Source organism: Chondrus crispus, genomic scaffold, assembly GCF_000350225.1.
Source record: "Chondrus crispus Stackhouse genomic scaffold, scaffold_240, whole genome shotgun sequence".
In the NCBI taxonomy this organism is placed as follows: Eukaryota; Rhodophyta; class Florideophyceae; order Gigartinales; family Gigartinaceae; genus Chondrus; species Chondrus crispus.
Genome location: NW_005179125.1, coordinates 29849 through 42536, shown reverse-complemented (window position 1 = coordinate 42536; position 12688 = coordinate 29849). Strand labels below are relative to the sequence as shown.

General features: G+C 52.0%; 5 protein-coding genes across 5 annotated transcripts; 2 read left to right on the top strand and 3 right to left on the bottom strand.

Moving 5' to 3' along the window:
• The first annotated feature begins 904 nt into the window (after positions 1-904).
• On the top strand, positions 905-2218 carry CHC_T00009415001 (Glycosyltransferase, family GT47). The gene has a single exon (XM_005716121.1). The coding sequence runs from the start codon at positions 905-907 to the stop codon at positions 2216-2218; it is 1314 nt and encodes a 437-aa protein (XP_005716178.1).
• Positions 2219-5287: 3069 nt separating this feature from the next.
• On the bottom strand, positions 5288-6034 carry CHC_T00004685001 (hypothetical protein). Its single transcript, XM_005716120.1, has one exon. It carries the CDS (start codon positions 6032-6034, stop codon positions 5288-5290), a length of 747 nt encoding a protein of 248 aa, XP_005716177.1.
• Positions 6035-6541: 507 nt separating this feature from the next.
• CHC_T00004684001 (hypothetical protein) lies at positions 6542-7363 on the bottom strand. The gene has a single exon (XM_005716119.1). It carries the CDS (start codon positions 7361-7363, stop codon positions 6542-6544), a length of 822 nt encoding a protein of 273 aa, XP_005716176.1.
• Positions 7364-9458: 2095 nt separating this feature from the next.
• CHC_T00004683001 (hypothetical protein) lies at positions 9459-11534 on the bottom strand. Its single transcript, XM_005716118.1, has one exon. The coding sequence runs from the start codon at positions 11532-11534 to the stop codon at positions 9459-9461; it is 2076 nt and encodes a 691-aa protein (XP_005716175.1).
• A 10-nt stretch (positions 11535-11544) lies between these two features.
• CHC_T00004682001 (hypothetical protein) lies at positions 11545-11850 on the top strand. Its single transcript, XM_005716117.1, has one exon. The coding sequence runs from the start codon at positions 11545-11547 to the stop codon at positions 11848-11850; it is 306 nt and encodes a 101-aa protein (XP_005716174.1).
• The last annotated feature ends 838 nt before the right edge of the window (positions 11851-12688 follow it).

Genomic DNA, 12688 nt, shown 5'->3' with positions numbered 1-12688 from the left:
TAGGGCAATACCGAGGGGGCAACCCCCCCCCCCCCCCCCACGTCGAGGCTATCCATCTACAGTACAGTCCCAAGATTCCCAACCCCATCCCACACACGTCCACCCTCCTCTCCACGTGCGCCATTCGCCCCGCCCTACACCCCCCGACCACGCCCGCACCGCCCCAGTCGCCATCGCAGTATGCCCCCGCCACCGTATACTCCACACGCAGATGCCTCGGCAATGCTGTACCACGACATCACCCGCTGCCTGCTAGAGCGAGCTCCCACCCCGCCAGCTTCACCCTAGTTAGTGTCCAACACGCACTTCAGTAGTACAGATGGGCCCAGAGAAGTGGAGAGGAGCAACGGATCTGCTGGAGGCGGTGCCAACGCGGAAGGGGTGGTGGGAGAGTGCTCAGCGGCATGGTCGTCGCTTCATGGGCGTGGGGGACGTGTGTGGTGCATGCAGGGCGGTGCCACTACTGCGTTGGCTTGAGCCTGCGGGAGTGGTAGAATATCGGGCCTTTGCGAGGTAGAGGGGTTTGAGAATAGCAGAAAAGTCGCAAAAAAGGCCCCTGTCGGACACACCCACCACAACGTACCAGTCAGCACCGATCACCTTCGGACCGACTCGGCCCGCCGCTCGCATCTTTTGTTGCCCACGCGCCGCAGCCGTGTATCCAGAGATGCGTTTGCCTAATATCCTCTCTCGTCCGCCATGGGAAACAGCTTCCGAACCCATCGACGGTTGCGCTTGTCCGGCGCTCGGTCCCATGCACACCGCGGACAGACCATACCGCAGCGACGAGGGTGTTTGCACAACCGAAAGCGTCCGCATGCAGTGAAGGTACCTGCTTACGTCGAGCACGAGGCGCAGCGCAACATCCCGGCCGGGTTCCCTCCTTCCGGCCCCCCGCCGCGCGATGGCATCCCTCCTGGCGCGATGCGGCAACCTCGGAGTGACGCGCATGCGCACGATCTTCCACGCCCTTCTGCTGCTGCTGATCTCCATCCGCATCTGCCGGTTCGTAGGCGCCCCAACACGTCTCACGGATTCGCTGGCGGACGTCGCGAATAGAGGCCATCTCTCCGCGGAGCACAAAGGGAGCCGCATCTTCGCGAGTGCCACAGCAGGCCATCGTGACGTGCGCGTGTTCGTGTACAACTTGCCGCCTAAGTTTAACACGCTTCAGGTCGCAAGGAGCCATCAGCAACCAGCCCCGATTCGCGACCCGTACTGCGATGAGAATTTCTACAGCGCCGAGGTTTCGGTGCACAAGGGCCTGCTGGCGTCCCCAGCACGGACAATGAACCCGGCGCAGGCCGACTTCTTCTACGTCCCAATTTATGTCACGTGCTATCTCATTAACAACCATCCGAATAACCTTACCAAAACTGGAATGTTCTTTGATGAGGCGATGAGCCATATCGTTCACAAGTATACCTATTTCAATACCTCGCATGGGAGAGATCATGTCTACACGTTTACGCAAGGCTTTGGCGCGAGGCTGTCTGGTGTCAACTGGAAGAGCTGGCGAAACGGGATTTTCCTGACTCACAATGGAGATTTCACATCTGAGGAGTACACGCCCCGAAAAGATATCGTCATCCCCCCCAATCTGGGCCACTACATCACGCCTGTATACGTAGACAAGAAGCGGCGCGAATCTCTCATTTTGGAGCGGCGACGGTTCCTTGCGCAGTTTGGCGGACAGGCGTTTTCTTCCAAGATTTCTGATCACCGTGGAAGCAACTACTCAGGCGGTGTCCGGCAATACCTAGCGTCCGAGTTGTATGATACCGCGGGCTTTCGTATAACGGGAACGCGATCCAATGCGTATCTAGACGACATGCGCGATTCTATGTTCTGTCTCGCCCCAGAGGGATGGCACCCCTGGAGCCCAAGGCCGTACTACGGTATCCTTCTTGGTTGCATCCCTGTCGTGTTGTCCGAAAGGCAAGAGCTCGCCTTTGAAGATGCAATCCCCTATGACGAGCTTGTCGTGTGGGTGCGCCCGAACGACGTCTTTTCTTTGAATGAGATTCTTCGCGCGATTCCTGCAGAGGAAATCTTGAAGAGACTCAAACTGATGGAGCGCATCTGGTCGCTATTCTGGTATGGCGAACACCGAGGCGGAGCGCTCAGCGCCATTCTTGGGGAACTGAGTCGGCACAAATATTCGAGCGCCCCGAGAAGACACTATGCAATGTTTGTGGGCCCTCGTCGCGGAAAATAGCACATAGCAGCAAACTAACAAGTCACAGGCACCTCTTGTGTGGAATATACTACGCGTACAGTATTGAGTAAAGTGGGAAGATCAGACTTGGTTCCGTTTCTTGTTTCCCTGAAATCGGACGTGGAATAAATACCGGTAGGACAGTGTATAAGTGGAAACTTAGCTCCGTGGCTGCTGACATTGAGCTATATTGTTATTGAAGAAGGACAACTGGGCCTGGTTCTTTTTATTTTTTCACGGCTGGTGATCGTGCCGACATTTGCTCAATTTCCCGATTTGTGTGTCGACCTCGGAGTGCTTCAGAAAGGCATGTCCGTCCGGATGCTGCAACGAATAGTACAGATAAGCATGTATCGGATTCATTTGCAACTAAAAGATATTTTACTACCCCCCACTAGTCGAGAGGATTGCTTTCGTCGACGCAAACACGTCACAAGTGGTGCGAACTTTGAACCCTGCTCATCCTGTCAGAAGTTTTGTTGTTCTGGCTTTAACATTGCAGGGAGCCACTAAAGTCTATGATCTGAGGCAAAACTCCCGTTCATGTGTAGAAGTGCGCAAAAAAAACTGCATCAAGCGCCTTATCGAAGCAAGGAAAGAAGCGCCCATATTGTAATGATGCTCCAAGTGCCATGTGATCACATTATATACAGAATCGCTGCCAAGCCACGTTGCTTGCTAGAATGGTCTTATGCAAACACCTGGTTGGAACTGTTGCCAAGATGGAAAATGCGGATGCTTCTACTAGTAAGTCTGCTTTGTGTCGCAAGAACGTCACAGGTTGCAGGTGATATATTGGAACCTGGAGCTTTCGTTCCGCTAGCTTTCATTGGAAGGGAAACAAACAGTAACGATGTGCCCTCTCATGTCTTGACGATGTCAGATGGGTCAATCATAGTCGGCGGGACATCCTCTCCGCAGCAAAGGATGGATGAAAGTGATTTAGGTATTCCACTGGTTGCTGGACTTCGGCAAGAGGACTTTTTTATTGCCAAGATTAATGGAAATCAGAGCTTTGTTGAGTGGGTTTATCGAGGAGGCACATCTAAGGAGGACAGAATTCATGCTATGCTCATGAGTAAGAGCAGGGATGAAGCATATATCGCTGGGAGGACGTATGGGCAATTCTCAGGGACAGTAAGGAAAGGACAGTCGGATATCTTCATTATCAAGTATGACGTTTCCGGTGCGAAGCCAACAAAGCTATGGCCTGTTCCTTTGATACTGGGTACGACGGCATCAGATGCAGTGACGGCCCTTGCAATCGATCCAAAAGACGAAAATATCATCTATGCTTGTGGTTTCACCAGCGGCAACCTTTTTCCCGGTCGAGAAGAGAATGCTACCGGTTTATCTGACGCTATTCTGTTCTCTTTTCACGCTGCAAATGGATCTGTGATTCACAAGCGCCAATTCGGGACCGAGTTTGCGGACCACGCAACTGCAATTGTTTTACCAGACAAAGAAGATGGCCCTTTGTTCGTGTCCGTGACTACAGAACGGCAAATTGGACAGTACGCCTTTGGAAACTTCCATATGTACAAGTTTAGGAAATCCCTATCCCCTCTAGGCGATCTTCTATTGCAAACTTATTCCAGAGAACAGCTAGTTTCTTTTCGAGTGCATCCAATCCTTCCTAATACTCTTTTCGGGTCGGGGTCGTCATGGCTCACTACAAGAAACGGGTATGATGTTTTCGTAAAGAGGGTCGTCCGAGCATTTGACAACTCTGAAATCGGCTCGCAAGCAGTAGACATTGATGAGGTCGGGACGGATGAATACACAAAGCGAATACAGTCTGAGGACGGAAGTCATGACTACGCATCTGGAATGATCATCGATCCAGAAACGGGTCGCTTAATAATTTGTGGTTATACTGCTGGTATATTTGCACCTGCGGCTGCGAAGAGAGGTATTTTAGCTCCTTTTCTTGCAGTGGTGGACCCTGTTGACGCATCTTTGACGGATGCAAAGCAGATGCTGCTGCGGACAGAAAATAGTTGGGCGGAAATAGCGAGTGTCACAATGGATGCAGGAAATAGCGGCGTCTACTACGTTGCAAAAGAGAGCAACGAGACCACAAACCAGTTTTATATCAGCATTGGATATTTTGGGTTCCCAGCCTTGTGGAAGACGTCTGTCTCGTTTGCAGCAAGTCAGAAGGCAACACCATCACCTGTGCCAGACACTACCAAGAGCAATACGACGCCTGAGGTCAAGTTTCCGTTTACAATCGTTATTGCTTGTGTGTGCGGGGGGCTTCTCGTGGTGCTTGCTGTAGTCGGGCTGGTCATGGGTATAAGCATGAAAAAAATTCATCGCAAGCAACTCGTTTATGATCCGCAAAAATCACAGCTTCCAGAGTCAACAATAACACTTCAGCCCCTACCTAGAATGGAGGGTCCAAGAGTTCAGGGAAGGAATGCCTCGGGACTCGCCTAGTCTACCATCTGAGCACAGGAACGTGAGTTCTCTTTCCGAAGAGAAATGCTGATTTGACAACACACAAGTTCAGGCATGCGTCGGCGGACAGATAAACGTTACAAAGATAACCTAAAGTATGCACACTTCTGATGCAGCGGTAAATATGTAGACCGCGCCAACACAGTGGGATTCGGTATAGTGGGAGTCATATCCTAGTGGTGCAACAGGGCAACAACGGGGGCTCCGAAGCCAAATATGTCTCCGCACACCGACAGCTAATAAGGTTGGGTACGCACACTCGACAATCATTTTGTGCGGCGGTGGTGGCCCACACAATAAAACGTGTCGAGGGAGATTCAGAGGAGTGGCACAGTTTTTGCTAGCTGAAGGTTAGAATGCGGGATACAAGTACTGTGCAACAGTAGGTAGTCAGTTGTTTAATGACGCGCTTGAAGCTGAACAAAACGCGGTTTCGAGTGTGTCGCGCTGTCTGGGCAGTGCTTATATTCAATGCCCCGCTTTTGCTTCATTGGAACAATCTCTCTCTGATGTACATACGCACATACAAGGGCTTCCGAATTACCCGAAGCACGCAACACACTCGTCGTCATATGTAAATGAGAATCCCGCTGCACGGTACTGTGCTCAAGGAAATATCTCTACAAAGGCTCTCCCGATGCATCGCCAACAATCAGTAGCCGTAGAGATACGTGAACCGCCCTTTCCGAGGAGGCGAACCTCAGCAAACAAGCGGCCGCCCCTACTGTATCCGGGGGATGCACGAAGCATATCCGCCACTGGCACAGAAAAGCGTACGGCTTCCGTTCCCAACAACATTCCCTTCGTCACCCGCACGCTTTCCGAAAAGTTGTGATCTGAGAATGGTCTATCCCAGTTGAAAGGACGGAACAAAACTTCGTCTTCTGGTATCTCAGAGAGTGCAAACAAGTTGTCATCGTCAAGAGTATCCTTCTGCAGAACGTATTTGAACAGCATTGTGCCGGCCTGCTTTTCTGGCCCGTTAAGCAAGGTGTTGAGAGTGCAGGACAGTTTGTAGCCTAGCAATAATGGTTTATCGCTACCTCGAGAATAGGATATGCAGGGGGCATCTCCGTCTAGTCGTGGATCGAACATAGGACTTGCCTCAATATCACATTTAGCAGGGATCACTCGCAAGAAGTGACAATGAAAATTACGAGGCCGATCGCAGCGTTCGCCAAAATAGTCAATAGGGCACACACAATGCCCGTCCCTTGCCACGCCACGCCCACAACCATTGCTTCTTCCAGACCTTACTAGCGAGTCTTCCTTCTGTTCTACAACATTTGCTGTCTCTCCGTGACCGCTCTCGAAGTCACCATGACTCCTTCTGGGGCTACAAATACCATCCATTTCACGACATACCGCATCGCGCACGTCACGCGCCGTTCCAAGTGCACCGAGAATCTTGTATCCGTTCATGACATCTAAGCTGCGTTGTCGCCAAAATTCCGAAGGCAGACGATACATGAGTGACATCGCTTTGAATGCGGATATAGTATTTGGGCCAGTGCTTGAAGCTGTGATAGTAGATAGAAGCAGAACCAAGACGCACGCCGCGGCTCGCTTCTGTTTCATCGCGATGTTAGCAGAACACTTGAAACAATTTGATCAAAGTCGGAACAGTCGAAATGCCTATCAGGTATGGCTCAATTGAAAACTCTTTGTTTGGATGTGGCTCATCTTCGTGAGAGAAGAAGCGAATGATATTAATGCGGCAGCCAACGCCTCACTATCCAACATTGTCAGCTCATTCGCCTTAATACGGTGTGGGACATCCGAATTAATGCGCAAAGAAGATGCAGGATAGAACACTAAAAAAAAAAAAAACTCAGCGCCGTGGCTGCTTCAAAGTTAAGATCACCAATCTGTGACGGATTTCAACCAGTCTCCCATGTATACACATGTTTGTGGGGAAATGACACCTCCCGGAACGCAATCATGAAAAACTGGACACGATCCACATGGTATGGACGCGAGGTGATTGACAGCTGGTGTGGGTTGTACATGGCGAAAGTATTCATGGCCATCGCCCTTGCCCTCGCAAAGCTCTATTACAGTATCGTAGAGCATGGTATTCATGAGGGACTTGATATCACTGTGGGACAATTCCTCATTGGAAAGCTTGATTTCCGCGACGTAGCTGGTGACTTGATCGACTGTGACGTAGTTTGTCTTCTTGATAAAAGCGAGAACTTGCTCATAGATGGCCTCGATAAACACAGTGTCAAACTCTTGGTCATCGTTGTACCACGGACCACCGGTGTGCAAAGTGGACGGTTCCAATCCAGCTTTGATATAGATGCGTTTGTTTGTACCTTGGACCGACTTGATCTCTTTGATAAGATTTCTCGAAATAAGCCTCTCAAGAATCTGCTTGAGCTCGGTGTTGCTTTGAATGTTTGTCCTAAACTTCATCTCCTTTTTAGTGGCGCCATTCTGGCCGCCTTTCACGACCAGATCGAGGACCATCCGATCGGATGCATCGAGGCCTTTAAACTTTTCGGCATCCTCTGCGCTAACCCATTGATACAAGACCTGCTGTTTGCGGTTTTCTCCAGTGCCAGTGACCCGTGCCGCTAGGCGGATACGACCTTTAGCGAGTAGCTTGTTGTACGCGGCGATTCGGATCTTGGCTTTGGTGTCGAAATGAAGCTTGGCCGTGACCTCCTTGTCGGTCATTCCTTGCTGGTTCTGCTCGCATATTCGCAAGATTGTAGTCTCTATCGTCTTCAACTGAGTGTCTGTCATGTTGATTGTGAATTCGGTTTATGGAGAGTTGAGATACGTCGTTGTTAGATGAGTGGTGAGATGAGTGGCGCAACAGGACTGAAGACTACGACATAACGGGCCAGGAAGGCCTCGCAAAGAGTTTCCTGAGTGCAGCTTCGATGGCTTGGAGTCTCCTCATCGACGGATATGGTGTAGAAGGAGGCTGAGATGCAAACCGCAGTGAGTCAAACCGTGCCGTCCCGAAATGGACGAAGCGGCCGATCTGTTCTGCGGGGGTAATGTAGCGCTCGTCCATGACAAGGAAGCCACATCTTTCTAAAGGGATGAACCAGTCATTGGACAAGTGGCGTTCTGCATGTGGCATCCAATGTTATTTTACCTTTCATTCCAGCATTATTATATATATATTTCTTTAAATCTCTATATAATTGATTTATTTTCAAGCAATTTCATATGTAAGGCTCTGTACGGTTCGGCAAGTAAAATTGTCCTGGTTCGTTGTTTCGCTTCAAGAGTTCTGTATTTTGGCTTGTCAGGCAGCAAAGCACATACCCTGTACGTGTATTTAACATGCCAGCTTCTACCACCAGATCTGGTCTTCAAGTCTCCTCGAAAGCATGCATCCACAGTCCACTGAACATGAACTCTCAGACGAATGACGTGCCAAAACCGAGTTTAGAAATCCACCCCTGATTTCGACGACTTATCAGAATGACCATAGGGTTTCGCCAAACGCCCCGCTGGGTTGCGTGTTCTGTGAGATCCTTGTGGTGTATGTTTTAAGTCATGCCTTCAATATAGCAAACAAGTTTCGGAGAGACCTTATGGGTGGCAGTACACCACCGTATCACCAAGCCCGCTGATATCAGCTATCAATAGCCCCCCGAGAACAGATACGGAATATGTAATGCTGCTGGTTCCCGGGCGTGAGGCAGAGTAGTGCCAGAATTAGATTGCAGCACGATTTCATGTCAATTCAAGCGATATGATCAGCACTATTGTCTAGATGATAAGTGACGCCATATGAGGCCGATTGACTTCATAGGGGGCTTACTAATCAACATATTTTTGCTCAACTTCTTCCCTTTCAATAAGAAGAAAAAAAAAAAAGATTCCCTCGCCACCCCAGTTGACTCCTGCGTTGTCGAGGGATGGATTTATGTGAGAGCTGCACGTCCTTTCCGGTCGTTCTTAGAAATGCTTGGAAAAGAAGCTTTTCTGAGCAACCATGAATCGTTTTGTGTTGATATCTTCGAAGCCAAAAGACCCCTTTTAAAAAGTCAACCAGGAATTGAAACTGCATTAGATTCTCAGTCTTGCTGTGTATTCAAAACTGCTATCCCGATGTTCTGCAATATGTTATTGCCGAGGGCGAGTATGTTAAAGAAGTAGTGTCCAACTTGACTCAGTGATCCTTCGGATTAATAATATATATATTTTTTGCAAAGAAAAATTCGGCCTTGCAAATCGCATGTTGCTTGTTGTTTAGAGATCTCTACTGCAAAAATGGTTTCACCACCTCTCAGTAGTTTAAATCCAGGAGTGGTCTGGTTGTCGTAGTTCTGGAGGTCTTGTAGCAGCCGAACCGCAACTAGGGCAACCATCTACTCTCACCCTTAGCACCGTCTCCTCGGTAGCAATGCTCGGTGGTACAATAGCACATGTGGACTGGGTCACTTAGAAACGAAGCAAGTGAACCATATGCTGTATCGCGATGCTACTGCACTTTAAGACTATAATTCGTGCTCACTCTTCTTTTCGGGCTAGCGTTTTTTTCAAACATTCACAGAAAAGTGAATGTGTTTATTTCGACACAGAGGCATGACGAAAAGCAGCCCTGGCAGAAGCTACCCCTGCAGTTTAGAAAAACACAAAAAGAAAGGTCTCTTGCTTGCGATATGTGGCCTGTGCTGACGCACTAACACATTCTGATTGCATTCTGAGGTTGCTAGTAGGGGAAATCTTCCAACACAATGCCCCAAGTTTAAACATAGAACTACAATACACATTCAAAATCGCGAAGTAACACCCGTACGAAAGGCTACTACGCGCTTGTTCCGGAAGTCCCACTGGTCATAATTTCTTGCACACGTTCCCTGAACATGGAGGCGTACACCTGGTCGGCACTGCTCTTCTGCTGCAGCACCTTCACTCTCTTCGAGCCGTACCTCTTCTCCATGTCGGCGTGGAACGTCGTGTCATCCTGCTCGTCTTCCATGATGAAGAGGTCTACGACAAAGGCGACGACGCAGTTGGAGACGATAAGACTGTTGACGACAAAGCTGAAGATGAAAAACCATTTGGTCCAGTTGCCGAACCGGGATGCCGAAGCCATCGCCTCGGCCACCTCGGTCAGGTAACCAACGATGACGGATGAGAAAAGCGTGTACCAACCGGACGCCATGTCGTTAAAATTGAGCGCCCAGTAGTCATTGGAGACGTACGCATCGACGAGGAAGTTGTTGTCCGGATCCAGCGCCGGGTTTGACGCGTAGACCAAACCTCCGAATAATTCTACCCCCGCAGCGGCGAAGACGTAGAGCGTGAGGAAGAAGAAAGAAAAGAGCGGGACCGAAGCTGGGATCAAAATCGAAAACACTTGCACAAGGCGTCGGAAGCGTGGCATATCCGCCATGACGGCGAATAACCTCAAGCATCTGAGCAGGATGAGATACCGGACAATGTCAGGATCATTTTCCGAGTAGGGGTACAGCACATAACCCGCGCCAAACAACAGCAGCCACGTGACGGCAAAGTCGAAGCGGTTGCCATAGTCACGCCAGTAGCGGTCAAAGCCTTGGCTCGCGACCTTGAGCACCATCTCGACAATGTAGACCAAGGAGAAGCCGCACTCGACAAGCGCGAAGAATCGCACGCTTTCAGGAGTGTCCTTGTTCTGTAGATCCATCGTCGTCTCCAGCAACACGACTGCAATATTCACAATCATGACGACGCAAATGTGATACGTGAACGCCCGTGACCTTATGTACGTGGCGACATTCTGCCACAGGTCCGACTCATAAAACTGCGGCATCCATCTCTGCACCAGGGATGCGTTCTCCAGTTCGATGATAAACTTGAGCTGCAGCACCTCGACCATGTCGAGAAACTCAACGCGGCTGAGATTTTGATCGTGATCGTCGTCAAGTGCCGTGAAGACGAAGTCTACGCGCTGGTTGTCATACTCGCTCATGCTCTTGTTCTTCCTCAATTCGTCAAACATCAACCTCAAGTCCGGAAGCGTGACCATGCCCTCACCAGGGGTGAGGATATCATACGCCAGGCCGATGCTCTCCCTCCGCGACATGATCTTTCCGACGACGAGCTCCTCTATATGTCCTGTGTAAGCGTTGTAGACGACAGCGAGCATGACATTAAACAGCAAGAAGACTCCGATGACAATAAAGACGAGAAAGAGAATGGCGCTGGCGCGCGACACATCCAGCACGGCCATGATCTGCATGGGCCAATCCGCGGTGGTGATGGAGGTGAATGCGGAATACAGGCCGACGGTGAGGTCGCCAAAGTAGCGATTAGCCTCGGGGACGTCGTGAAACAGGAGGGTAACAAGCCAGCCGAAGATGAGGACGAAGAGCGCGACAAAGGTGACGACGTCGAGGAAGGGGAGCAGGACGGCGGAAATGCCCATGGTGCACTCGCGCAGGGCGTGGAAATAGAAGAGCGGCAAGACTGCCCTTAGGTACGGGGCGAAGCGAAGCGGCGGGTAGCCGCGCCACAGGGCGACCCAGACGCAGTCTGCGACGAGCAGGGCGAGGACGGCGAAGAGCTGGCGCTCCTTGGCGTGCAGGGCGGCGGACGGCAGGGCCAGGGCGTCGAAGACGAGGAAGAAGACGAGGACGGCGAGCAGGACGGCGTTGACGGTGACCTGCAGGCCCGGGTTGAGGTAGGGCAGGCCGGAGAGGAAGAGATCGGAGTTGTCAGGGGCCGCACAGTGGCGCGCGGCCGAGCACCAGGACGGGGTCTCGAAGAAGGAGAGGAAGACCAGGGCTAGGGCCGCGAGCTGGCGCACGAAGAGCGTGTTCTCGAAGAAGAGGTAGGCCTTGCGCGATTGGCGCGTGCGAGGGATGCAGGCACGGTCGCGGATGGGGGCGCCGCGCATGGTCTCGTCAATGATCCAAGCGGCGAGCTCATGGCGCGAGAGAGCGTTGGGGTCGGTGTCATCGAAGGAGACGCGGTCGGCGGGCGTGCGCAGGAGGGGCGTAGCCTCCGACGGCTCCGTCGGCATGATGGAGGAGAGGTGGTGGAATCTGTGTGTGTGTGTATGTGCGGAAGGGAGGAACGGAGGTACGGCGTGGATGGGGCAGGGGCTGCGGAAGCAACGGTGTCATTTGGGAATGGTGCCGATCTGGGATGCGCCCCGAAGAGAAGATGCTGAACGTGATGAATTCGTAATATATCAAAATCTCGAAATCTGAGGTGGTGTATGACCACCAATTGCGCACCGCAGAAACGTTCCGTATGGCGTCATTCCAACATGCTTGCCGCCGTCCAGACGCAGATCGCAAGGCGGCAGCCAAACATCACCGGTCACTCATGAAAAGACAGTACCCGTCTGGTAGTCGACATCCATCTCATCCGCCCTGACGTGGTAGTCAATAAGCAACTGCATGACCCACTTGGTGCCCGCATGAACAGGCTCTGCAAAATGCAGTAAGGCGTCCTTACTTCGATAGACGATAGCGGCGCCCTTCTCCGGCTTGACGGCGACGCCATCCTCCGGAAAGACGGTCCTACCGCCGTCCTCGGGGGCGTGGAGGCACACGAGGACGGTGAGGTCCTTTCCGTCGACATGCGGGGCGACGCCCTCTCCCACGCGGTATCGGACGGTAGTCTGGTCCCTGACGACGACGGTGCGGCGGGTGGGGCGTACCCACTGGCCCTCTGCGAAGACGAAGTGCCTTCCGGCGAAGCCGAGAGCGTCGGAGACTGCGCGCAGGACGGGTTGCAGCTGGGGGGCGTCGGGGGGAAGTTGGGCGCGGAAGCCGGAGCGCATGGACGGGCGCAGGGCGTCGCGCGCGAGCGGGAACTCGGCGATGAGGCGGGCGGCTTCGCGCGAGACGGGGGAGGAGGAGAGCTCGCGGTTGACGCGGTAGTTTAGATACAGGTCCGACTCGGATGTGGCGGCGGCTTGCAGGGCGATAAGGGCGTCGCATTGCGACGCGGTGAGGAAGTTGGCGATGCGCAACAGGGGGGGGGAGCGGTTGATGGTGGTCAGGGAGGCGCCTAGCTTGTTGTGCGGGTCCAAGGAAAGGC

What these genes read in the sequence shown, in the direction of transcription:
- CHC_T00009415001 (XM_005716121.1), top strand. Translation starts at nt 905, where the DNA reads ATGGCATCCCTCCTGGCGCGATGCGGCAACCTCGGAGTGACGCGCATG.
- CHC_T00004685001 (XM_005716120.1), bottom strand. Translation starts at nt 6,034, where the DNA reads ATGGATGGTATTTGTAGCCCCAGAAGGAGTCATGGTGACTTCGAGAGC.
- CHC_T00004684001 (XM_005716119.1), bottom strand. Translation starts at nt 7,363, where the DNA reads ATGACCGACAAGGAGGTCACGGCCAAGCTTCATTTCGACACCAAAGCC.
- CHC_T00004683001 (XM_005716118.1), bottom strand. Translation starts at nt 11,534, where the DNA reads ATGCGCGGCGCCCCCATCCGCGACCGTGCCTGCATCCCTCGCACGCGC.
- CHC_T00004682001 (XM_005716117.1), top strand. Translation starts at nt 11,545, where the DNA reads ATGATCCAAGCGGCGAGCTCATGGCGCGAGAGAGCGTTGGGGTCGGTG.